This window comes from Oxyura jamaicensis, chromosome 1 (genome assembly GCF_011077185.1).
Source record: "Oxyura jamaicensis isolate SHBP4307 breed ruddy duck chromosome 1, BPBGC_Ojam_1.0, whole genome shotgun sequence".
NCBI classification, from domain to species: Eukaryota; Metazoa; Chordata; class Aves; order Anseriformes; family Anatidae; genus Oxyura; species Oxyura jamaicensis.
In genome coordinates, this window is record NC_048893.1 from 165,675,489 (window position 1) to 165,702,626 (window position 27,138).

A 27,138-nucleotide genomic window follows, 5' to 3' on the forward strand; every position below is an offset into this window, starting at 1 on the left:
CGGTTGTGGTGGAGCTCGGTCACCCACCCGAGCGAAACCATCACAGTACCACATTGATAAATGTTTGGAAAGTTTGGATTAGAATTTTAATCATCAGATTTAGATCCTTTTTTTTTTTTTTTTTTTTTTTTTTTCTCCTGTCATTATTTATAAAATTTCATGGAAAGGAACAGAACTTGGTCAGTTTCAACCTGCAGGGTAGTAGGTTCCAATGATGTATTGTTATGGTGATTATAACACTTATGTAAATGGAAGTACAGCCATAATGATGATAAAATAGAGTAAGAAACAGAAGGATCAGTGTCTCACATACAAAGTAAATGGAATATTTTCTCATTCTAAGAGTTACCACGTCTATGAAGAACAAATGTTTTGCTGCTTGTTATAACTGATTTTAGATTTCAAAGGATCTCGATAACTTCACTTTAATGTATTAGGATAATAACTTTTCTTAATAACAGCCTTTACAATGAAGATCAGAAAATTAAAATCTTCTGCAGATACTAGATAGGTTTCTTATGATACAATATTGACATAGTTGATAGTAAGTAGATTTATTTATGCAATTTAGTCATTATTATTTTATAGCATTTAGATATTAACTGTAGACAGAAGAGAGTAATATTTGAATGCTGTGCAGCATTTTAGTTTAGAATCATTTAACTAAACATCAGTGCTGATCTTCACAAAAGTGTTCAACTACAGTGAGAGAAGCATAACAGTCTTCAGAGAGAGATGCCAAATCCCATGCATTTCTTTTATCATAAGTTAGAGTGGACTGCTAGTTATGGGGCTAGTGATTTTTCCTTTTCACCTGTGCATTTTGTTGTTAGAGCGCACATATACTTGCATTCTCCATTTAGAGAAATCAATGCTTCCTGTCCTCCCACCCTTTATTTCTCACTGCCCACTATTTTTCTTGTCAGTTTGTGTTCTCCATTGCTGGGTGAGCAGCTTATGAGAAATAAACCACTGAGGCACATCAAACCTTATAAGAAGGCCAGGTCAGTAATTCAGTGGCTGAGTTTTTCCAATTCATTCTCTTTCAAGTGGCTTGTTTGAAAACAAACAACAGAAATAAAACCTTATTGTGTCTCTTGTTGCTATTTAACAAAACTATAGAAAGACCTTTTGCCTTAATAATGCCAGTGACATGCATTTTGTTTATCTTTCTAATTATTTATTTATAGTTGACATTAAAATGCTTCCCACTGGACATCGCTGACTGCATGAATCCAAGTTGCATGTTGCTTTTGTGAGACTTTCATTATTATGGCATGATTAAAATAGTGCATTAATTATGCATCCTGCTATAAAACTGGATACGGCAGAGGAAATAAATACATATTAATAATAGATTAGTTATTAATCTCTATACTTGTCGCGTGAATGAGATGCAAACTACTACATCTTCAGTTCATGAAGACCACCATTTGTGGAATTTTTAAGTCCACTTACATCTCACTACAAGCTCTTTTTAAAAGTCACCTTGTGGTACAGATGAGTACTTCTGAGTTGCTAACACAGCTGTATTATGAAGGTAAAATTTTAACTGTCAGTGATATGGTAGTAGCATAATAAACAGACTGGCCACCAGGCTTGGCCATGTGCAGTCAACGTTTCATCAAGATAAGCGGTTGAATTTATGGACATTAGAAGAGACACACCTTCCTGGAGAAACAAGAGCAGTTCTGACTTTTTATTCTGTGTTCCATTGTACTGCTGCAAGTCAGACTTTTGTACTGAAGGGAAACTATATTTTGATGAATTTATGAAAGATATTGTAGAAATGGGTATTTAAAAGCATATTTAAAAATATTGTAGAAATGGGTATTTTAAAACATTAGACCTTGTAAAGTGAATTATGTGATTGGATTGCTCTAAGAGAAGATTGTAAGGTTGTGTATGGATAACACACGTGTGAGGAAGTTACACCTATCTAGTAATAATGCTTCAGGTTCCAAAAGCCTTGCACATAAAGGTGTCACGTTTAGTTAAAGGACAGATTGAGTACAATTGCAGCCAATTAGCTGCAGCAAACATTTTAAAAAATACACCATTCACTTTTTTTTTTTTTTTTTTTTTTTTTTGGCTCAAACTAGAATAAAATAAATTTAATATAAGAGCCACTTGGCAAGATTTGCAGTAGGTAATTAAATATGCCTGGGAATGTTCATGACAGTGAGCTCAACGATCATGGAGTGACCCACAGCCATGGTATTAAAATCTGCTATTCTACAACAGCAGGTGGTTGCAGATTGCCAGAGTAGAATCCTGTTAACTCTTAAAGTTTGTCTAGAAGATAGTCTGGGAGAGGTCTAGATAACCAGGAAGTGTTAGTGCAATTTAACAGGTGGCCGAGTTTTAGTCCCTCGCTATGTTCCCTAGTGTTTGTTTTTTTACTGGTAGTGGTAGTCTTGTGAAGTGAATGCCCAGAAGGCAGAGTTTTCCAAAGATAAATTTCATTCCAGATTTTAGATCCACTGCTAAATGGCATATATATAACTTTCTTATGGCTGAGAGTTTTTAGATATGTTCTAATTTTGTACGAAGGGGAAGTCAGATAGATCTGCTTAAAACATGTACAATCCTTCAACTTTCATCTACATATGGGTGTATTTTCTCATTGACTTAATATTGAACAAGGACAAATAGAAAACTTCAGAATGGGTGTACAGTTTTAAAAGTTGTTTGATTAGCTTGGACTAAAAGTTGTGTCAACCAGGACATATTATTATTGAAATAATTAATATTACTAATATCAATAATACAGCAACAACAATATAGTAATTATTAATAAGAATAATATGTAGCTGTGGCTTAGAATTTGCATAAGTAGATCTGAAAGTTCATAAACAAGAAAGTAAATATTATTTTATGGACTGTAGAAGGAAATTGAGTCAAGTGCAATATAATGGACAGAATCACATTTTAGGTCATTAACCAGAGTCAGGACAAGGATGTAGATGTTTGAATCCCACATTAAAGCTCTGTTCATTGTTACAGAACTAGTGGTTGAGCACACATTTAAATTTTTTCTAAATACATTTTCTGTCCAAAGAAGTCTCTGAGTTGTTGTAGTCATGCATCATGGACAAGACAACCCTAAGATTAGTGGGTCAGAACAATATATGAATTTATATTAGACTAAAATTGCTTTCTCTCTTCCTGTATCTTGTTTCCTATATTTTCATACCTTCTTAGTTTCCTTTGAAAGAAGACAGAGGAGATCACTCAGTCAAGAAAGCAAGCTGTCTGCCAAAAGAGTGATTCACCTGTATATAAGCCCTTCCTGATAAATATACACATTTTTAAAAACAATACCAGTGGTGAAAATGTCTCTTTTTCTATAATCATTTCAGTTCATCATTATCTGTACTCTCGGAAAATTGTTTTTGTAGTGTCTAACCTGTATTTTCTTTGCTCCAAGTCCATGTTGTCTAAGGCACATCTGTCTCTCTTCTTACCAAGTCCTTCACCTTGCCTTTTATAGCAACTGTTGAAATATTTGGAAATTGTTAATGGTCTTAAGTATGGAAAAGCTTGACTACTGAGTATATCAAAAGGTGAATCTATTCCTTCTTTCATCACTATTTGCAAACCTTTCCACCACTTTCATTAAAAGACTCAGTAAACATCTCTACCATTTTTCCTTGAAAATGTGGTAATCTTTCTTTCTAGAAACAGTCTGTTCATTGCAGTGTAGACCTCTTCTAGTAAGGGAGATGTAAAAACACATGAATAAAAGTGAACATCAGATCACAAACGAGAGAACAACAACAAACAAACAAACAAACAAACAAAGCTGAAAAAAAATGTGCTGATGTTGTAACCACTCAACTGTTGTACTGTTGAATTTCTTTCATTTCAAAACAATGTTGCATAATTATATATTCACTGTTTGCTTTGTTTTGTAAAACCCTGGAGTGATTTCTGTGAGAGGAAATGAAATGATCTGGCTGGCTGCTGAATGCTTTGGCTGCTTTAGGGCAGTTCAGTAGAAGTGTTTCTACATTAGCTGTTTGGATTTTTTTTTCCTTTATTTTTTTCCTTTCCTTTTTGGTAGGGAAAGTCATAAATAATTATACTCCAAAAACATGATACCACAGCATTTCTGTAAGAATCGTGTCCTGCTGTTTGTTAACCTTATATATATAACCTTATATAGCAACAGTGCATTCATTCAATTAGCATACAGTGGTGCTCTGGCAGTGCTTTATTTTCATAAATGCATGCAAATCCTTCTGTTTAAAGCACAAGGTTTTCTTAACTTCTCCAAATACGTTAATGATGGTGTAGCTGACAGAGCACAAAAAGGCAAATGATATCAAAAGATAATTCCTGCTCTGATACATAGATGTTTCTTTGTTTAAACTAGCTCTTTATTTGTGCTTACTTTGGTAGGGTTTATATTTGTAATTAGAGCCCCTCACAGTTTTTCTTTAAGTTATTGATTACACTGCATTCACCCATCAAGGTTGATGAGCTGTAGAGAAAAAAAAAAAAAAAAAAAAAAAAAAAAAAAACTGACATTTTCAGGGGATTTATTCATGGGGGAAAAGAAATTGGAGCCATTTCACTGGGGCTTTACAACACACATTTGGTTCCAGGAATCTGTAAATTTCCTTCAATTATACCAATTCTATGTAACTGTTACGAAGAACTGCTCAAGAATAACTTTGGTTGGAAGGAACCTTAAAGATCATCTAGTTCTAATCCCCCTGCCATGGGCAGGGATGCCACCCACTGGATCAGGTTGCCCAGGGCCTCATCCAACCTGGTCCTCCTCCACCTCCATCCAATACCTCCTGGGATGAGGCATCCATCTCTGGGCAACCTGTTATAGTGTTTCGACACCCTCTGAGTGAAGAATTTCCTCCTAACTTCTAATCTAAATCTCCCCTTTCCCAGTTTATATCAAGCTTTTTGTCCACCAGAATCCCCAGGTCCTTCTCTGCAGGGCTGCTCTCAATTAGTTCTTCTCCCAGTCTATTATCATGTCTGGGACTGCCCCGACCCAGGTGCAGCACCCTGTATTTAGACTTGTTGAACCTCATTAGGTTCATGTGGGCCCATTTCTCCAGCTTGTCCAGGTCCCTTTGGATGGCATCCCTTCCTTCTTTTGCATCAACAGCACCACTCATCTTAGTGTCATCTGCAAACTTGCTGATGGTGCACTCAGTCCCACTGTCTATGTTGTTGATAAAGTTATTACATAATACTGGTCCCAAGACAGATCCCCGAGGGACACTGCTTGTCCCCGGCCTCCACCTGGACATAGAGCTCTTGACCACAACTCTCTGGGAGTGACCTCCAAGCCAATTCCTTATCCAATGGATGGTATACCCATCAAGACCATATCTCTCCAATTTGGAGATTAGGATGTTGTGTGGGACCGTGTCAAAAGCCTTACAGAAGTCCAAGTAGATGACATCAGTCAGTCATCTTCTTGAGTACCTCAGCCTTCTCCATGTCTTCTGTTATCATTATGTACAGCATACAGCATACTGTAAAGTATATGTACAGCAATAGAAAACAACACGTGTCTCAAGCAAACCTCTTTCAAATTCCAAATAGAAAATGTTCCAGTTGTATCTCAAGACAGCAAAATCTTGATAAATCTTTTGAAAATCCACTTTCAGGGCAAGTTCAGTGGCAACTCTTTACTATTTGTTTAAATAATTATGCTGAAAAACAAAAAACAAAACAAAACAAAACAAAACTACAGGAGATGAATAGACTAATTAAAATTTCTTTTTGAAGATAGAAGAACCAAAGTTTGATGGAGTTCCTACCTTTGGCACTGTTCTGAGTGATATGATACTTGATTCATAATATGGAGCAGTAGCATAAGCTTTATGAGTTAAAGCTTTGGTAGAAGCTGTCATATATGGAACATGAACTAAAGGAAAGTAGTTTCCTGAGGCTTTGGGGGTAGTTTTTGCATTCTCTCCCCACTTTGTAGCCAGCTAACTTTCTTTCTCAGTAACATCTGTGGCTTCTAGGCTTTATGTGGCTGGTTTGGGCATAGATATTTTGGGGTGTGCATCATCATTACATGTACGCACACACATGTATGCATGTGCACACAACACACACACACACACACACACACACACTGCACACACTGTTTCTCTGCCTAGCAACCATAGAAGAGTCTGTCTAATGAGAAAATAAAAATGCTGTATGAGTGAAGCTACTGCTTTGTGGTTTCCTTATACTAATGCTTTGACAGTATGCCAAGGCATTACAACTCATACTCAAGTTACAAACAAAGTCTGGAATGAAAAAAAAAAAAAAACAAAAAAAAAAAAAAAAAAAAAACACTGACAATATAATGCTGAAGTGAGCTGAATGTTATTCTGAGAGGTGCTAGCAGCTATGAAAGGAAACAATGGGGTAACATTCCATTTTCATTTTCAGTTCTTCCTTGTTATCTTCCATATTTGCTTGGAACCCCCTTTCATGAATAAGATGTGCTCTGATAAAGGAAGCGATGATACATGAAGTAGCACTGTGACAAGGCGCAAAGTGATCATTGCCCTCTGCTTATCCTCACTGCACTTTCACACCATTAACAATATAACTAATAAGACTTGCATTTAGTATCTCACCTTTATGCTTTCTGTGGAAGTGTCATACTTGAAGAGCAATGGCTTTTGCTAAAGCACCGCAAAATAATAGGTAATTCTCATAACATCATTCTGAATAGACACATCTTATTATTTCTCATTGTGTTGGTGGAGAAAGGAAGGTTAAGTGACTTGCTTCAGCTCGAACAAGAAGTCAGTGATTATGATCAATGATTCATAGACCTGGCTTTTCTAGTTAGTTTACTTGAAATAACACTGTAACATGAAAAATAACTGTGCGTATTTGGCAATTGCTAAAAATTGCCAGGCTCTAATAACTAATTTTAGAATTGTTTACATAAGCAACTCACTTCTCTATGTAAAAGTTTTAATTCTCTTTCTGCTAATATTGAGATTTCTTTTTCTGATTCCTTCTCTTCATTGTCTTTGGTCTGTGCTCCACCCTCCACCCCTCCCCACCCCCTTCCAAGCTCTTTCATTCCCCTTGCTAGGAGCTGCTCCTAAGTACTTTGCTTTCAACAAGAGACTGTCTTTTTGTAGCAGGCGCCGGTTCCAGCCTGTGGGATTGTAAACAGAAAGTACCCATGACAACTGATTCATCCCCCACAGACACCACACATCGTACCTACAAAATGTCTGCACTTACAAAGAACGGATCCTGTCCCCAGCTCAGGTTTGCAACATGAAGTGCCAGAACAGGTACCAGGAGAATTTGTTTGGGCTTGAACTTTATGAATGAACCAATGTATGATGAGGTATGCAGTCTCCATTGACGTTGCTACCTGCGTTGTCTCTATTTAAAGAACAGACGAGCAAATTTCAGTCTACAATGTGATCATTTCCCCCAATACCTGATTTAATAGGAGTAATTTCTACTTACACCACGTCTTTCATTTGAGAAGCTCTCACTCTACAAACATAAATTAATTAAGCTTTATGTTCCCTCTGTGCAGCATTGGTAGACTTAGGAATAGAGTGGTTTAAACATTACACTAGTATGCCAGTCGGGAAATACCAGAAATCTAGTTTTCTTCCACGTGCCCTGGGGCAGATTCAATGTGTGCCTGAAATGCAAGGACTGAAAAAGACCACGGGGAATATGGTATTGATAGTGTAACTATGCTTACAGTTTGAGACAAGGAGCTGTACTTGTCTGGAAGACAGGTAGTTGGAAGAGCTGAAATGCAAGTGGCAATGAAGTGAAAACTGATTTCTTGCAAAAAAGTTATGTACTAAAGCCTGCTGACTTACCACAGACTTTCCAGCTGTTTTTGAAGAGACTGTATGTAACAGTGGCCTGTATAGTTCTGCCTTGTTGCCTCCTCTCAAGTCAAACCAAGTAAATTAGGAATACGTCTTCCATAAAACTGATTTTCCTAAGATCAAGGTGGAGATTGTGTGCAGGTATAGATTTCCTACAGGGGACGGAAGGATAACTGTATTTTCCACTTTAGCATTGCTTGCTATGGCATGTACTACTGAGGAATGTGACAGCTCTGGCTAGTCAGACTGGTAGTGTGTATACCTCCTACTATGGGACACAGAGCAGGCACTTAAGCTTAGGAATTTGCAGGCCTGTTGGTATTAGAAATTGTATAATAAATAAATGCATTTTTTCCTCCTCTTTGAAGCCTCATTTTTAATGTGCTGTAACTTTTGTTTTTGTTTGCCAGAGTAACAGCTCCATTCTGAATAAACTATTACCTGAGGCACTAGAATACTATTGCTAAAGAATGTGAAAAAAGAGACTGTTAATGTGTGTGAGAAAGAAAGGTTTCTTCATTTAAGAGTAATGGCTAGAAGACAATTAAGGCCTGGCTTTTAAATCATAGTGTTAGGCCAAAGTATGTTGTGTCTGCAAACTGGAAATGTTGCATTATTTTGAAATGGCTGAATACCTGGTGCAGCATCCATAACAATATATATCTAAAGTTGCATAATTTACTACAGTGAAAAAGAATGAAATATAAATTTAATCTACCTAAAGAAAACATATCTTGACCTCTTGACCTTTAGCCACCATTGAGTATACATCCTAATTGCAGGCTATTCATACACTTTAGTTTACAAAAAAAAAAAAAAAAAAAAAAAAAAAAGACTCAGTTAATGTCTTTTAAATCCTTATGGGAGGAAGAGTGGTGGACATGTGCTGCTTGAGCAATGGTTGCTGAAGGCATTTTGATTACTTAAGCTTGGAATAGGCATAATATCCCAAGATGGGGGGTCCTTATGCCCTGGCAGTGCTTTCTCTTCTCCTGATAAGTGTTTGCACGCTCCTGCAGTAACACAGGCTGTTAACTAATCCCCAGAGGGATGTTGCAGTGCTGCTGCCACCCAGGGAGAGACAAACTCCGCAGGTCCCTCAGTGCCTAGGGAAACATGAGCCTTCCTTTTGTGCTTACCCAGTAACCCAGTGCAAATATCTTTCCTCTAGAGCATAAGGGGACAGTGGAAGACTTTATTATTATTATTATTATTATTAATAAAAATGGGATAAAATCTAGTGATTTGATGTTTTTAGCTATTAAAAGTCACCAGGGATTTGATTCTCAAGTCTAGTATTGATCCACAGGTAGCATTTCAGAGGCCTGAAAACCACTGACATCTGAGCCATAGAAATGGGTTCAAGTGCTAACTTTTCTCTGCTATCACAGGTGAAGCTTTATTTTATTTTATTTTTATTTATTTTGCTATTTCTTACAAGCTGCAGAAAGCTGATAATTATTGTTTTCAGAGGAGTCTTCTCTACTGTTGGCTGGCTTGATGATCCAGTTGGCCCATTATATGTTGCTAGACTGTATCTGTCCTCTTACCATCTCCAGCTAGCAGAAGGAACATCTAGGAAATATCCCTTCAAAGTTCCATCTAGATGGAGCATCAAAGTATGCATCTAGTACAGAGTTATTCAGGATTATTCAGGATTCGTAGAGCCCTATTAGTTTGTGTGAATCAGGTTGTCCAAACTCTGGAATTCAAAGTCTAACCAGAACTTCATGATAGACTTAAGGAAAAAAATATATATAAATAAATCAGTTTGCCATTACCAGCATTACCACAGAAGCAATTTCAAGGTACTTTTGTCTGGTTTATTTGTAGGGGTTCTACTACTGTCATGAACTATCTCGTTCTACATAAAGACCATTTAAAAAAAATCAGGGTATGGCAGGTTTGGTTATTAACTATTATTTTTGTCACAAAATGACCCTACAAGGCAAGTAGAACTCAGAATTAAAAGAAATACCTCTGAAGTCACAGAATCACAGAAGTCCAGAAATCCTGTGTCTGTATGTTTGATCACTGGTGAACTTCAAAAACACAGCAGGAGTCTTTCCAGAAGGTTTTGCAAAGCTGTGGCTTTACTAAAGCTGTTTCTTCACAGTTCTGGTGATTCTTGACCAAGCAATTCTTTCTACTACCCATAGAATTTATTTTTATTTTATGAAAATTCACTAACACAGATTGCTGGTAGCTGAAAAGTGAGAAAGGGAAAGTCTTTGATTTTGGGTTTCTTAACTTATTTCTGCATCACAGTTGCTATAGTCTGGGCATCTCTGTTCAGTTTTGTTTCTTGCTTTGGGAAGGTGATACTGTAAGGACAAAATACTTGTGTCTGTCAGAAAGTAAATTTAGTATTGTAATTGTGCCAGTGAAACTAACTAAAGTGGTAGAAGGAAGAAAATAATAACAATAATAAATAATAAAAAAGAGATTATGATATCTAGTTCCACAACTGATTTTGAACTAGAAGTAGAAATATACTTTGCTTTATATTCATGACACAGTTCAACCACTCAAGTCCCCATCCCAAAAAAGACCATATTCATTCTATTGAAACATGGAAAGCTAAAAATTAATTTTGATTTTGTAGGAGGAAATAAAAAGGGCTGAAAGATTCGTAATAGAATTTCAATGTATAAGTGAAATACAGGCTTGAACCTGAGGGCAGTCCTTTTAAAGAGCTGAATGACGTGTGTGTAATTTGATAAATGACTACTGTAACACAAGTGGAGAAGCTCTCTAACACATTGTTTTTGTGTTGATTGCTCAGTTCAATTACTATAAACAAAGAATGTAACATTATAATAGTATCTGAAATAAATCTAGCCTAAAAGGGTTGGGAAAAGGTTGGAAACAGTTTTATCCATAATTCAATGATTTGATGTCAGACTCACCTACAAATAAAAGGCCATCTTGTATGAGTATATCTGTAGTAAGGTTACCAATTTCAAGAGCTTAATGACAACTCTTAGATGATGGTTGAAATGGAGATATTTTTTCACCATAACTGTTCACAAGTTACTATATGCACAGAAACACTTGGCAACAGGTAGAGGTTAAATATATTATTTGGTAGGCTTTTATTTCTATTTACTCCTACAAAAAGCTGGATTTTCAAATAAAGGATCCATGAACTAAACTGTAATTTAAAATGAAACATTTATTTCACCATATGAAATAACCAGGTGCTTCATTAGGTAGCAAACCAAGTTCCCCTGAAAAGTCCAATTTCAAGACTTAACACAGTGCTCCAAAATCATTTTTCCCATGCTGCTTTTCCCACAGAGTACAGCTGCTTTCATGTATTAAAAGGTTTTGTTTGCTCAGTAGATCTATAAGTGCTTGAATTTTCATGCCCTTTTGCCCCAGATTTTTCCTATACCTGTTGTATAGTTTGGTTTGTGTCTTACTTCATATTCCCTGCTTTTGCAGCAGCAGCAGCAGCAACCTGCCTGCTTTCTCTGCCTGCCTGCCTTTCCTCTCTCCCCCCCACCCTCCCTCCCTCCCGCTTCCTTCTCTCCTTCCCTCCCTTCTTCCCTCCTTACTGTCTTTCCTCCCTCCCACAAGCCAGCCCTAACTAGAGCAACACACTAAGGCTGAGAGGACAGGATGCAGCTGCCTCTAAAAGCCTGTCAATGATGCTTCTTTTTAAGTGATGGAGAACTGCTAGCACAGCTGCATACTGAGGTGGATTTACACTTTGCACGTTTTTTTTCTCTATATTAGGAATTTCTCAAAAGCTGTATAGAAGAATGAGTTAACTGCTGATGCATGAAGGCAAATGAAGACACTGTCTTACACTTAATGGCAGCCTATGGATAGCCCATTACTTTAGAGCCTTTTTTTTTTTTTTTTTTTTTTTCTGGGGAGACATTGTCGAGGTCAGATGTGGGGTTATTCTCTAGTCTTTACAAGGAATTTGAGCAGAGTTTTAACTTCACATCTGAGAATCCAAGGATAGGAACAAATCTGAGTTAGTATTAAACCTACAGCTTGTGTCTTATTTCCTTTAAGCATATAATTGCTTCAGACTTGATGTCTCACACAGTATACCAGCAGATAGCAGAAATGCAGTTAATTTGGGGATTTCATTTATGAGTTATGATCCATTTTAACATCAATGCAGATTTTTTTTTTTGTTTGTTTGTTTTTAATGGAGTAGTAGCTGATGGCCTGAGTGACCAGTGTGCCCCCCTTTCCCAGTGCTTCTCTTTTCCCTGCAGGCTCCATTAGTTACGAGTTTCCTCCAGTATGAGAAAAGCAAAAGGGAATAAGGCAAAGGAGCAAGCCTGGCAAGACTGCAAGCTGCTGTTTCTTTGCCTGCTTGCTTCTACTTTTCGTGTTTATTAAAGTGGCTGCTGTCATCCATACAGCTGCTGTGCCTGGTTGGAGAAGGGCAGCAGGGTCAGAGGAAGACTCAGGCAGTAATAGCAGCCAGAGAGGATGCACTGGATATTTGTTGCTGTGCTTAAAAATGCCAAGTTAGAATAATACCCTAACACTGCAAATAAAAACAAGTTATCATAGCCTTGCCATAGTCTCCAGCTAGGCTGGTTACAAAAGAATCAAACATATATTATTTGATGTGTTGGAGAACTTCTGTCCAAATGACAGGCAGGAAGAGTAGGTGTATCATTTGGTAATGACTGACCTAATGACTCAGACTTTACCTAACGCAAATAGATGGGAAGAGTCTTGAGTTGCACCTGCCTGCGTTCTTGCTTGCTAGCCAACAGTCTTCAAAACAAGCTAGATCTTCAAAATTGAATTTTCTACTTGAAAACACAGTTAAATGTAAGTGTTTTTTGCAAGAAACTGAAAGCAGATGATTGGATTAAATTCTTTTAATTCCACAACATTGTTACTGTGCGAGAATCTATTTGTGCTTACAAATTTATCTTTAATACATCTATGATTTGCCATATACATGATGTTAAACTTCCTGATTTGTGTTTTTGTGTTACAGCTTGTGACAGGAAAAGTCACCACCATCAAATGGGATAACAATTTTATTAAAAAAATCTCTCACTGCAGAGATAAAACCCTTTGCCTTGTAAACATGCTAGAGAAAACATTGCCAAAATGATTAAAAGGTCTTTGAAAGTGTAATTCTAACAATCAAAAACAAATTAACTACCAGTTAACATGATTATGTACATTAAAAGTGACTATAACGTGTGAAACCTGCAGTTTCGTATGATGTAAGTTCATAAAAAGGAGACATCAAAGAAAACCACAACTGTAAAATGTTAAAAAAATATTTGGAAAATTAACTGAAGGTTGGACTGTAGATGATTAGAATTTATTTGAAAATTCTTTTAAAGAGATGTTTTCATTAAAATCGAGTCAGAACACTTGCTTTGATTACTTTAATAAATTAGGATGAGTTGGTAAGAAAATATGAAATATCAGATGCTTTGACATGATAGAAAATATCACCTTTCAAACACCCAGCAGAATTTCAGAGTAGCTACTAATCTGATACTTTGCCAGTGCTGGGAAATGATTGCTGTATTTCCAAATGTCATCAGAGTAGTTTGAATCATGCCATACACAAGTGAATTTCTGAATATTCTTATGAGCTTTTCCAAACAACTGAATTCCTCTGGCTTTGGCAATTCTCTGAGCCAGAGTTTAAATACAAACACATCCATCGTTTTGGGCTGAAGGACTTTAATCACGTATCATAGATTATGTGGTATGTTCAGCACTTAGGTGGGAATGAAATCCTCAGAACTCTTGATAGCTACCATTGTGCTGAAGTCCTTTTGTGCCAAAATATCTGCTTATAAAATCTCCAATGCTCCTGCGTCAATATATGCATACAGCTGTTCATGTAGTGAGGCTTTTGGCTTGTTAAAAACTGTGCCTTTTGCATATTTTCACAGCAGATATTCTTCCTCCTGGGCCGCCTTCCCACTTGCTTTCTCAGTTTAAGAAGATGGACTGAACCTCAGCTCACCTGCCCAGAGAGCCTGTCATTACAGCCTCATGCTGGGTGTATCCATATGGAGAGAGAGAAGTTGCAAGGAGAGATGACATTCCCCATTCTTTAATTTTGCTGGAGAACTGAAGATATGACATGACAGTACTCCATGACATGGCATGACATGACTCCTACTCTTTTTGGAGCACTTGACTCCAGAAGTGGGAGGAAGTGTGCTAGGGATAATTTTGGCACTACAAGCTGAACTTAGGTAACATACTCAGATGTGGGTTTCTGCATCTCCTTGTTCAGGCTGCTAGCTTTTGCAAAGCTATTCTTAAGCACTTAAAATGCAAGGAGAGCCTGACAACATAACAGGGATCTACTGAATCCTTCTTTGCAAGTGGGTGCCAGACAGACATGTCACCACTGAGTATTGCAAAGGCTTAGTCCCTCTTTCTTTCATCCTGAACTAATTAGCACTATGATTAGAAGAGTGGCTGCAGGCCATGACTTGCACTGCTTTTACTAGTGATGGAGTTAGACCAATATAACAAGAGAAGGTATATCCTCCACCATTAAGCCTCCTGTGAAAAAGACAGCTTTTACTGGCATGTGATAAAAAAGCAGTGTCCCTTTTCATGGAACAGCATTGCCTGTTGTTCTGGCAATGTTAGATCAGATAGTGAACCTGCTGAGAAAGCACTGAATGGGATCTGTTGTGGCAGCTGCCTTGTATAGCTCTCCAGGTATAAGGGAAATTGTTAAACCTTCTCAAGCTTGGCACATGGGATTCTTACAAACAACCAGCACTAGTAAAAGGCTTAGGTTTCATATGCAGTAACATTAATTTGGGGGTTCTCTTTTTATTAATAAGTCAGGTGCTCAACAGGGTAAAGATTTTTCTTCTTTCAAGGACTTGGCATGTACTTTTGTTTGGAACAGAATAGAAACATAATTTCACAGAGGAAATGTAATCTCATCTTAAATATTTACAGAATGCTAATTTTATGTTTATATGTTGGCAGAAAAGTAGAATAGCATTTATTAGTCTGAAATATTTTCTAACAGAAACATGTTTTTCCCTTTGGCTAGGACCATATTAGTAAAGAAAACATCCATGACCACTCTCTGGCCCTCAGATTATGCAACACAGTTTTCATCCATATGGCTAAAGTCTCACTTCTTCTTTAACCCTCCTCCAAAACAGAATGCCCTGATTTGTGTTGCCAGTTGGAAACCAGTACTGGTTCCTTCTGTTTTTCATGCAATACTCAGGCACTACCTGGCAGATGCTATTTGGCATGGCTGAAAACTATAGGAGAGAGTTAGCAGTTAAAGAGTTCCAGTGTATTTCAAACACTGAACACATATTTGTGTGCCAGTGCTTGAGCCCATGTGTTTAGTATTATAACCACAATGATAGCCTGTTGCAAATGCCATACAACCTGCACACAAGGCTAACGCTGAAGGAATAGCTAAGTTCTGTTCTGAACACAGAACTTAATTCAGTAGTCACCTGCACAGATGGTAGACAAAGCATAGTGTCATACCATATTTGTAACTAAAAAGACTATCCAGGCATTGAGAAGGGCTACTTAGGAGGCTGTGAAAACTCAATTTCTGCAAATTTTTAGGTATAGGTTAGGAAGATATCTATTATGAATACTTAATCCTGCCTCACATTAGGGAGATGGCCAAGTTGATATCCTGCAGATGTCATCAGCTTTCTATAGTACTATAATTTGAAAATGCTTCTTTGCCAGAAGTTATGGCATGTGTGGAAAATAATTTCCAAGTCTCTATTGTATTGAGTAAGCAATTCCTTTTTGGGGGTAGGAGTGGGTGACGGATGAGGTATGTGTGTTCACTGGCATGGGCTTCTATAGTAGAGAAGAACTAATTTTTTTGTCTGAGGAATACTGATGTAACAAAAGATCCCTTTGGAAATTTTGATACTGAGATTTGCTGTTTAACTAGAAACTCGTCTATACCCATGGATGCAGAGTAATTTTTAAATATCAAAAAGTAAATTTAGAAACACATATGTACATTTGTCTTTCATAGCTTAAAACTACTCAAAGAAATATTTTCTATCCACCAAAAATTCTTAAAATGATGGAATGGTCATTTTTTTTTTTTTTTTTTTTTTTTTACTTTTTTACAAGCAAAAGCTATGTAAACATTTGATTTCCTACATATTTAATGTAACTGCTTTTGATCCATAAATTGAAATCCCTTAATGTTAATCTCTTGTCCCCTTTTCTGTTCCTCCTTCTCTCCCCTCCTTCTCATGAGTCTTTCACATAGGATGGTCTCAGGATACAAAATGCTAGGAATTTAAGAAGTGTTTCTCACTCCTGTAAAATTATTAGAGTTTCAGGATACCACTAATATAAGATATATTAGACTTTTTGGTTAAAAGTGAGAGCTATCATTAATTCTGTTTTGCAGAAACAACACTTGAAAACTCAGTTACAAATTCAAAGAAAAAAAAAAAGGCCTTTGGAATCATATCTGAAATCAGCATTAAAAAATTATCTTTCATTTTTGTGTTAGTTAAACATCTGACACATTCCACAGCACATCTTCTTTTGTGAGCATAAAAAGTTAGAAGCTTCTCAGATGGTGTTTAGTGTTTCTAATGCATTTGTCTGGGCAGATGTGCTTGTAAAATTACCAAACCATTCAAAGTTATTAACACAGTTCACGTAAAACTTGTTTCATCTGTGTGAAGGAAACTGATTCTTTCCTCTCCAGACTTCCTAGCAGACAAACATTATTACTACAATTTAATGGGTGCCACTGTTGTATGTGGATTGTGACTGCTGGTTCTCCCTGCTTTTTTTCTTCCTTGGTGTGTTTATTTATACAGGAGTTATGAGACTGTGATTGAAGTTGGAAAAGACGGTCCCCCTTGGGCTTGAAAAGTGACTGACCCCAATCAGCAGGGCTTGTTGTCAGTGATGCTGGAATCTCTTCACGAGTGAGTGGAAAGTAGTTTCCTGTCAAGTTTAGTTAGGATTGTTTTTTTCTTTCTTTTCCTTTCATTTTTTTTTTTTTTCTCCAGCATAGATAATCTTTGTTGTTATATACAGTGTGATCCTGTGCTGCCTTAAAGATACAAAGAAGAAAGCCCATGTTTCAACAGAGAGACTATTACAGCTAAATTTTGGTTCAATGGAGTTGTCACATAAGAACTTTCTATGCATCATGAGAATAGATTTATCCAACAGTGAGTCCTGTCAGGGACCTTTAAAAAGTGCAGACTTATGATTGACTTTCCCATCACAGTCTAGTCTCCTTATCTTCTACCTTTGCAGTTTAAAACTGTGATTGTGTCTTTGCACAATATGTTGTACAGGTGATATGTGAGGCTCTGCATGTGAAAGAGAGAGAAGAGATGTGTCTGATGTGTCTGGATGAAAGAATAAATATGCCTTTAAAAGAATGATTCACCAGTGAAACAGCAAAAGGAAAAAATGTTTTCCATGCTGGACATTTATTTACTTTATGATTAATGAATGTGAGTTTCACGTTGTGTGTGTTTTGTTTGTTTGTTTTTAATTTGTTGAATATGTTTAAAAAAAAAAATAATTGAGGGGATTTGATCCATGTTTGACAACACATTATTACCCTTCTCTAAGAGTGACTTCTAATTTCCTTTCAACATTCCTTCTGTAAAAAAAAAAAATAAAAAAAAATCCATTTTCCTTTGCAATATTTTTCTCAGTATAATGGTCTGGCACTGACCCTTTACATTTGACAGAACCAAGCGGATACAGTTTTCAAGTAACCATTTTATTTCTTGCTGTTGCTTGCTATTGTTCTTTTTTTTTTTTTTTTTTGTGCCAGTGGTGAATGACTTTAACTCCTGTCATTTTCTCCCTCTAACGTATGCTCTAGAAGGAGGAAAAAAAAAAAGAGAAAGAAATTACTGAAGGAGAATGACATTTTTCACACTTTTGATGGTCAAAGAATTTATTAGAGTGCTGTTCTTGACAGGACAGATTCAATTGCAATTCAAGCCTGGTCTCAGATCTGAGTAAGAGCTTGGATTTGACTAGGACAGAGGTGGTTTTGCTTAAAACCTTCTCACATAAAGTACTATATTTTGGAAGATAGCTGTTGATTTTGGTGATTAAAGTGCTCTGAGACAAAGGGGGCTCTGTTGTGGAAGTCTGAATTGTTATTGATTATTAGCCAAAATATTTAATTAGATACCACCTTGCTGGTAGTGGGAGAATACACCTGCAAATCCAAGGGGCAAGCCCCAAAATGGTTGCAATATAACTAATTTTGAAGCTTTTTTTCAGGATTTTAGCCTATTTTCACTATGATGTTTTCTGCCTTATAAAAAAGCTAAAACACCATCACGTCAGAGCAATGCTTTTGTTTCCTACACATCTAGAAGCAATTGCTTCTCTCTCTCTTTGTTTGATACCTTTTGACACGCTTACAGTAAGGAATGATTGAATATCTGATTAAGAAGCATTTTTGCCCAGTTTTCTGACAAGATGCCAAACCAGTCCAAATCCCTTGAGTCTTATGCAGGAGGTAATCCCACGATCCAATGTCAGCATAATCCCCCCAAGACAGCTTAAATATTTGTACTTCTTTCTTAAATCAAGAAATCCCTTGAGGTTTATACCAATCCCAATTTAAAAAATGACTTGACCTGAAAACCCTGGAGGAATGTTTGAATGAGGTTGTCTTGCCTCTGGCTTCTTGGCTCTAATAAGATATGAAAAAGATATACAAGGTTCTAATTTATAATACGATATGAAAATTATGCATCCAGTGAAAGACTAGAGGGAAAAATAAGGGACGGCAATGGTGGTAGAGACAGCATTTATTGTGATTACTAGAAGGGGGCCTCAGTGGGCTGGGATTATTGTACTTTAAGTGAAATTGATTTTGTTCATGATTTGATTTTAATCTAGTTTAGATGAATCAAATTCTACAAGGAACAGATATTTAATTTAGTACATTAGGATGAAAAGGACATCAGTTCAGAGAAGTTTAATGCATATGATGTGATAAAAGCAGTATCTGATTATGAGAGTTTTTTTTTTTTTTTTTTTTTTTTTTTTTTTTAAGTAATTCCTTGTTATTTCATTACTTCTTGGGTATATTTTTCTCTGCATAATATTTTTATTAAATCCAGCCAAGATTCTAGTCTCCTTAATGATATTTAGGCTGATTGCTGGAGCTGAAATAATAATAGTAAAAATAGGAAAAGGAAAAGGAGGAAGACAAAATTCCAGATTTATCACACTGATTTTTGCTAGAGATCTGCTATTGAAACAAACAGAAGATCCTTGCTTGCCTACTGGGCACTGCTACAGGCAAACTCCTTTGCAGAACGAGTCATAGCTGCCTTGTTACAGGCTGCAGCTGTAAACAGAGAGTCTGTAGAAACCAATCTCCTGCAATTTTCCAGTCTACTGTTTTCTAATCTAGGGGAGTTGGAATGCTTCACAATTTGGAAGAAGTTGCTTGCTGTTGAAGAGAGGTCTCCTGCACTTCAACAGTCAGGACCAGATGGATCTGTTTTCTTAGGTTAACACCAGAGTTTCTGTTAGCCATCCATGCAGAGATTCCAGACAAAGAAAAGTTCAGATGGTGTATCTTACAGAATAATTTATGTGAAAATTTCCCTACTTCTTTCCCTCTTCCCTGACATCCGGTTACTAGAGCTCTTGTTGGAAGAAAGTAATATTGTTGATTCATTGGCTTCCTAGCACCTTTTTTTAGCACTGTTTTTTGGGTTATTGCAGATGAAGAAAGGAATGTTTTCTGTTTGGATGTTTAATGATCAAACCTTTTATATATTAAGGAAAAAAAATTGTTATGGAAGGGACTTTCAATTACCATCCAGGTTTGTAAAGATCTGTATGGGTCACAGTGATCTGCATGGGAAAATAATAAAAAGGAATAATGAAGGAGAATTCTTACATCACAGATGCAGGGCAGGAGCTTGCACACCAGCATTTTAATATATCAGTCTGGGAACACTTGATTATATGTCACCTTGCTGTGCTTGCTTGTGTTAAAACAAATTGCAAGTGCTTTTGCCCTCTTTGTGAAAAAAATATGATTAAGATTTTTCATTTGCTGAAATGCTTTACAGAAAAAGGAAAAAAAAAAAAAAAAAAAAGAGGGGGAGAGAGGGGGGGAATAGAAATCAGCTGTATGAGTCTGATGGACTGTGTCCAGAGGATGGGACCTTCCCTTTCAATACTTAAATCTAATCATGTCTCAGGCAAAACTACATCCCCCTCCAACTCCTTCTTTCATATAACGAGTTTCTCCAATATAAAACCAATTTAGTTAAACTGGAAGACTGGTGGATAATTTTCAGATGCCTCCTATTTGGAGGCAGAAATCACTTGAGAGAAATCTCTAGAGATGGGTTTACATTGATGTAAATGAAATTAAAATTTTCAAGTACTGCATGCTACCTGAAGGGAATTAATTGGGTTTCCTCCTTACTACCCAGTTTTAAAGCTAGTACCTATCAGCTATTGTGTGGTCCAGGAGCTGTGGTCATTGTGGTTCTGTATCAAGGGGCTGGAATTTTAAGAGCCATTTGAAGAACAATGTGGTCTGGCATGACTGAGAGACACTGTTTCCCTTTCTGGCTTGGAGGCTTGGCTCCTTTATGGAATATCCAGTAAATAACACTCCCTCAGAGCCTGATGAATCAGCAAAAGTAGATGTTTTTATGTTTTATTACCTTACACAGGTATTGTGCCAATGAGTATATACATTTCTTTTTCCGCTATCCTTAAATATATATGTGCTGTAGGCAACAACTGCAATGCTAGCTTGCTGTTTTAAAGCATAACGACTTTACCCATCTACACTGTTCTCTGTTCTGTCATTGACTAATTGGCATTGGCAAATAAGACTGCATTGTTTTGCATGATATAAAGTTCACATGAAGTTTGAATGAAACAGTTCTATACATGGTAAGGGACAGAGCACTGAATTTCATCCATGCCTTATTGATGATCTTGGATTTTACCACCTGCAACAACTATAGATTGTTGCATCTCTTTCTTTTGCCTTGAGATGCTGGGAGTAATGAGAATTTTGTTGTCATTGCTGACTAGAAGTCCTGTACTGAGATTGCATCAGTTCATTTAGCTGGAGCTTTTCAGGGACCTGCTGGCAGGAATTGATTTCCTTATTTTGGTCCTTCCATTTTGTGGATTCAACCAAAAAAAGTCTTCACTGAAAGATACTCCACACATATCTATTTTAAAAATTACTGAAACATTTTATGCTAGGGAATCAGATTTTCTTCACATGGAAATGTATTTCAAATTTGCTGAATGCTTTAAAGCAACGTGTTTTACATTGCAACGCTAACTAGTATTTCCTTAAGAAGAGAAGCGTAGAAGGAACCAAAATAAACACTCAAATCTGGACATTGCATTGATTAGATAATCTATTGCAATTAAAAACTTGAGTATGTTATTATTTTTATAGTATTGTATTTCCTCATTCTTCCTAGGCTTTAAACTGCCTGAAATCATGAAAGGCTATATTCAGTGTCACAGATGTGTGCGGGAGAACGCAGACGGGTTGACATGTACTTGTCAGTGTCAGCTGAGAAAAGAACTGGCATGGATTGTTCAGTGGAACAATGAAGGAGGTGGTGTCTCCAGGACAATAGCATTAGCTGGCAGAGCAGATGGACTGCTAGCCTGGGAGGTTTAACTAATCCTCTGTTGGAACAATGAACAAGAGTTTACAGTTTGCTTGGCTAAATTATGCTGAAGTGAAACAGAAATGTGTATGTATTATGAATCTTGAGTGAGGCCCATCAAGTTCACTAATGTTGCCTGCACAGATTGCTTGAAATATTTCAGAACTTGTCAATGCATTCACGTATGTATTCATTTTTGTTAAGCAATCCAGAAAATTGACCCCTATGAGCAAGCTTTCATAGATGAAGTGGTAACAATTTTTTGAGTATGTAAGCTTCCACTAGGAAACTGTCTTCACTTCCTTAAAATTTTGCCAAAATTAAGTTAGCTAATATTTTCCCTCATCAAGATCCGCCTAGGCTCAAATTTTGGAAAATGTCTGGAGAACAGTGAGATAGAGACAAAGTATTTTTGAACCTATCTCTGCATTAAAATAATAATAATTTTTAAAGCCTCTGTTTACCGGAGGAAATTTAGTCCCTCTATTCTTTAGAAAATGAACTTGTAATTGGTGAGAATGTATTTTTTCTTCTTCCTCTGGGAAAAGCACCCACATTTAGTCCACTTATAAACACTGAAAATACCTCAGTTTGCCCTGGCTCAGTAACGGCATTAGCATTTGGCAGCTAAAGTCTGTGATTTGTGTCTGAATTGAACTTGCTGTATCTCTCAGAAATCATTGGTGTGATCTGACTGCACATGAACCAACCATAAATAGCTGTATCTATGCATATTGGGTGAGCAGCTCTTTTCTTTGACAATGGTCTTCACAGAGGGTTCTTTGTCTCCTTAGGGATGTTCTCTTCTTTGTTTTCAGTATTTGTCTACTTGATGACCAAACAGAACTGAGAATTAAAGTGCAGCTTGGTTGCAGTGAGATGAGAAACAGTATGGGAGAGCTGGAGGAAGGAGATACCTTGGTTAGTAGGAGTAAGGTGGCAGGGGGCAGGGTCTACCTGAGGGGCACAAGGTGGCACATAGGTGATGTTTCCAAGGTATGATGTTTCAGCTAGGCATGAATGTGTAAGCTGGAAGACCAAAGAGGAAAGAATGTTATTGGCAAGATAAATAGGGCATATGAATCTGAGAGAGCCGTAGCAGAGACTGGAGATGAATAGTCTGAGGAAAATGTAGGTAGACGGGTTGGTGAGAAGTTGAGAGTTGGAAAGAGTTGGAGAATATTCACGAGGGCTAATTGGAAGTCTAGAAACTTACTTCTGTAGGTTTGCTCTGATATCAATGTTGAGAAACTCTGATCAGCTGTCTGTGCTAGATATGCAAAGTCACCCTCTTCATTGTCTGGAAAGGGAATTTATAAAAGAGAACTTTTTTACACTTGAAGTTAGCTTGGTGATGAGACTTAAATGAAGTTTTCATTTATGTGAAGGCTTGCTCACTGTGTGTATCTTCTGATCTCTGTGACAGGCTGTGATGTACAGATTCTGACTTACAGGATTCCCTGCACTCATTATTGCAGCTGAGACCAGTGGGGATTCTGTTCTGGGCATGTGGAAGGCTGCATAGTGCCAGCTATAGAAAAAGCAGGTCCCTGGAGCTCTGAAGTGTATTTCACACTTCTGCATTTTTGGTTTCATCAGATGCACATCAACATTCCCTCGTAAAATATGCCCAGCAGTGCTACTGTACTGCACAGTGATGTTGTGTGGATATATCTGTTAATATTTAGAAAGAACAAAAAAGCTATAATGGGAGCGACAAGAACCCTTGAGGAAGTTAATATTTTGGTATCAAGTCATGATTTGAACAGCATGCTGGAAACAGTGCATGGTGCATTCACGGAATACTGAGGATAGAGTATAGAATAACTGCTATTTTACAACCTGCCTGAAAAATACATAAAATCATTTCTTGCTGTGAATGCTTAATCTATTCAATCAATGAGAAGAAATAGCTAATGTCATCTGAGAGGGGAGAGAAGGGAAAAGCACAAGTATACACAATGTCCAATGATAGATGATTAAATTGCTCAGGATATCAAAATTTCTTGTTACCTGATTTTGTGGTGTTAATGTTCTGCTGTACTATACCAGCAGTGTAGTGTACCAATGCTCAGACTACCTAATCATCTTCCTTACTTCAGAAGGTTTTCTTGGAGGGGAAGAAAGGAGTTAAATAATAGAAGCACAGCAGCCTTTTTTTTTTTTTTTTTTTTTTTTTTTTTTTTTTGTCTACTTTGTTAATCTGGACACAGTGTTAGATTCAGAGTTGTCTACAAGGTTATCTGCCCTGTTAAAGCTCAGAAGAATTTTCAATGACGCTCATTTGTAGTAATACCTGTTGGGGGAAAGAAAGAGCTTGTGCAATTACAACTTCTCTTATAGCTATTGCTTATCAGTGTCTGCCTCTGAGTCAGGAAGCCTTTTCTGGCTTGAGCAGCACAGTGAAGAATGACTTCGCTGCCAAGAGAATGGAAACTCAAAATGAGATTGAGTTTAAATCCACAGCTGGGACTTGAACACTTGGCACCGGAGATCATAAGGTCATTGCAGTAAGACAGGGAACATTCATGCGTAGTGTGTAAGAAACACATCGGTTTGCTAGTCGTCACTGCAGATTTTCACTATCTGTTGTATGTGTGCTGTACAGTAGATTCACATCTTTCCAACGTGCAGAAGAAATAACAAGTCTGTATGATTTTTTTTTTTTTTCTCTTATTTTATGGTCAGACAAAAATATTTACCTACAGTTATTTATTTGTTGGATTTGTTGCTTCCAACATGGTGCAAAATAGACTTTCATATAATTTTTCTGAGAAATAAAAGATGCACAATATCCTTTGATAGGTGATTAAATTGCTCAGGATGGATATCACAGCTCACATAACTGAAGGCAATTGTGTGTGTGTGTTTGTTTGTTTGTTTCTGAAACATTGTTTGGGATTGATATATATGTCTTCTAATGCCTTGCACATAGAACATTACATGACTACTAAAGTTAATAAAAACAAAAATTCAGAAAAATAAACAAAGATCCTTTGCAAAGGTAAAGCTATGCTAATAGATAACTAAAGTCTCACAGATTTTCTTTTCTCTGTTTATTCCCCCTTAGGTATATTACCTCACATAATTCTTGATAAATTCAAATCACTAAAAGAGAAAGTGCTTCTTTTTTAAAAAACAGTGTGACCTCTGGAACTAGAGGTGCATATTAATCTTACAGCCAATAAACCTGCCTGAAAAATACATAAAATACATTTTAATACAATCAGAGGTGATCATTTATAGCTGTGAAAGAAAGGTGAAAGCTTCAATGAGACAGAAAGCAGAAACCAGTCTGGCTTCAAGGACTTAGGCTAAAACTTGGTACTGTACAGGAAAACAAGTACAAAAACAGATATGGGAACTTGCAAAGGATTCAGTCTTCAGGAATGCAATTGTATGGTAGGAATTTATTAAAGGGAAAAAAAAAAAAAAAAAGTATTTAGTTAACATTCTATAAAGAAGACCTTTGTAAATTTTACAATTACTAATATACTCATCTCCTAGTCATCAAACGTGTTTTGTCTGTCTTCTAATAAATATGGCAAATTTGTCAGAGATTAGATGTATTTTCAACTGTACTTTTAGACATCAGAGAGTCCTTACAAGTGAGAGCTCTTGAATTCCCTAAGCTTTGGAAAACAGAGCTTACACAGGATAATTGAAACACCAGACATAAAACCATATTAAACTGGGCTTCATAGGTTAAGCTGCTCACAGAGCTGCATGTGTTGTATAAAAACTAAAAAAAAACAACTGGCATTCTAAATTTTGCTTCCAAATGACATGACTGATTGTTTTTTTATGGTAAATGGGAAAAAAACTAGGAGCTAATAATGCAAATGACACACAACAAAGACTGGCTAAATATCTGAAGAAAAACATCAAAACTACAAAAGGTAGAGCTAAAACCTTCATCATTTGATTTCAATAGCCTTTACCACTGGGAACTATTATAGAAAGGACCCCAGACTGGAGAACACAATCATTAAAAAAATAAATAAATCAGTCTAAACTGTGTGAAAAATAAACTCTTTTACAATTTTCTGAATCAAAAATAAATAATAAAAAAAGAGAGAGAAGTTACAAGAGTGTTGGCACATAGTGTTTTGGAATTAAATAGGCTCCCTGCAGTTGCTCAGGGAAGCTGACATTCTTGACAGACCAGAACTTCAGTTTAGTGATCAGCTAGTTTGGGTTTCAGGTTCTGTGGTTCTGATAGGAACCACATGAGGTTGTCCCCATAGCAGAATTGGAGATAAATGCAGTGGGAATTGGACCTATCAGAGCTTTTGGTCTCTAGGCTCCTTAACAGAGCACGCCCAGCATGACTAACTGCCCTGGTGGGAGTCCTTAAAACTCTCTTTTGGATTCATCAGCAGTTCAACAACTCCAGCAAGCATGGACCCAAATTTTGACCCCCCAATTTTTTGGGGTCAATGAATATACAGTCAGAGGAACTCCTCAGGGAAGCTGAATAGAACTTGCAGTAATAAAGAAAATGTCACTTTTCAGCGACTTCCCTGACATTTTTTTTTGTTGTTTTACAGTACTGTCTTCTTAGCTTCCCTTGACAAACTTACTATGAAATTCAAGACTATTCAAACTTTAATTTATAATAAAACATTTTTTTTTGACTGCCAAATCCAGAGTTTATTGAGTTAAAAAAAAAAAAGGCCATGATTTTTTGTCTCTTCTTCCTCTTTTTTATTTGTTTGTTGTTGTTTGTTTTATCCTTTTGACAAGACAGCTTTTCTGTCTGCAAATTTCCATGCTCCTCAAAATGGTAATTAAAGACTTGCAACTCAGATACTGATTTACTGTTTTTACTGTTGAAAGTTTACAGTCTCCTCCCTCAATAAGCAGTTATGTGATTTATCTATTCCTTATCACAAGACATGATCAAATCTATGTAACAGTTTTCCACCCTCCCTCCACTTAGATCTGTGTTGCATGCCTGCATGACGCATTGACAACTGAGGACTTTCTAAATACATAACTGAGTTTAACTGTAAAGTTTAACTTTACACAATATTTTTCAAAGTATTTGTTGTTATTTTAGGGATTGTTCTGCAATGTGAATAATACCCAACATATTCCTATGTAAACAGTAAGGCTAGAAATATGAACATATTTTACTTGGCACTACATTTACTTCGGCAAAATGAAGATCAGGTTCCTAAAATACAATAGGCCAATAACCATTAAGCACCCACTTCTTAACCATTCATTCTGGCTTTCCATCTTTATGTATTAGCCACAGCACTTCCTTTCATTCTGATTTATTTTTATTGTACTTTCCCAGCAGGCTTGTAGTAATGCTGCTTGCTATGGCTTCTGTGTGCAAAACACACATTTGCAGTGATCCAGATTTTGTTTTTTCCATTTCAGGGCCAAGTGAATTTGAAGAGAAGTACCATGATGGCTAATTCTCTTCATAGTTTCTCTTACAACAGAATGCAAATTATCTTTGACCACTATTGTAGGCAGAAATAAACTATAATGACAAAAGAGTATCAATATACAAAGGAATCCATTAACTGTTTGTGGCTGTTATTTTTCTAATCTATGGTGTGCACATTTCAATATATATTATGCTGAACAAATCCATAGCTCATACATAC

General features: G+C 36.7%; 1 protein-coding gene across 16 annotated transcripts in view; it reads left to right on the forward strand.

The window, feature by feature from the left end:
• Nucleotides 1-27,138, forward strand: part of PCDH9 (protocadherin 9) — a 699,850-nt gene that overhangs the window by 124,603 nt on the left and 548,109 nt on the right. Inside the window, exon 3 of one of the 16 annotated variants that reach the window (XM_035321149.1) lies at nucleotides 16,673-25,504. The exons of the other annotated variants lie outside the window; for them this stretch is intronic. Coding sequence (XP_035177040.1) covers nucleotides 16,673-16,681 — 9 coding nt within the window. The 3' untranslated portion in view covers nucleotides 16,682-25,504. Of the gene's footprint in view, nucleotides 1-16,672; nucleotides 25,505-27,138 lie in introns of those variants that run through there. 16 annotated transcript variants of the gene reach the window in all.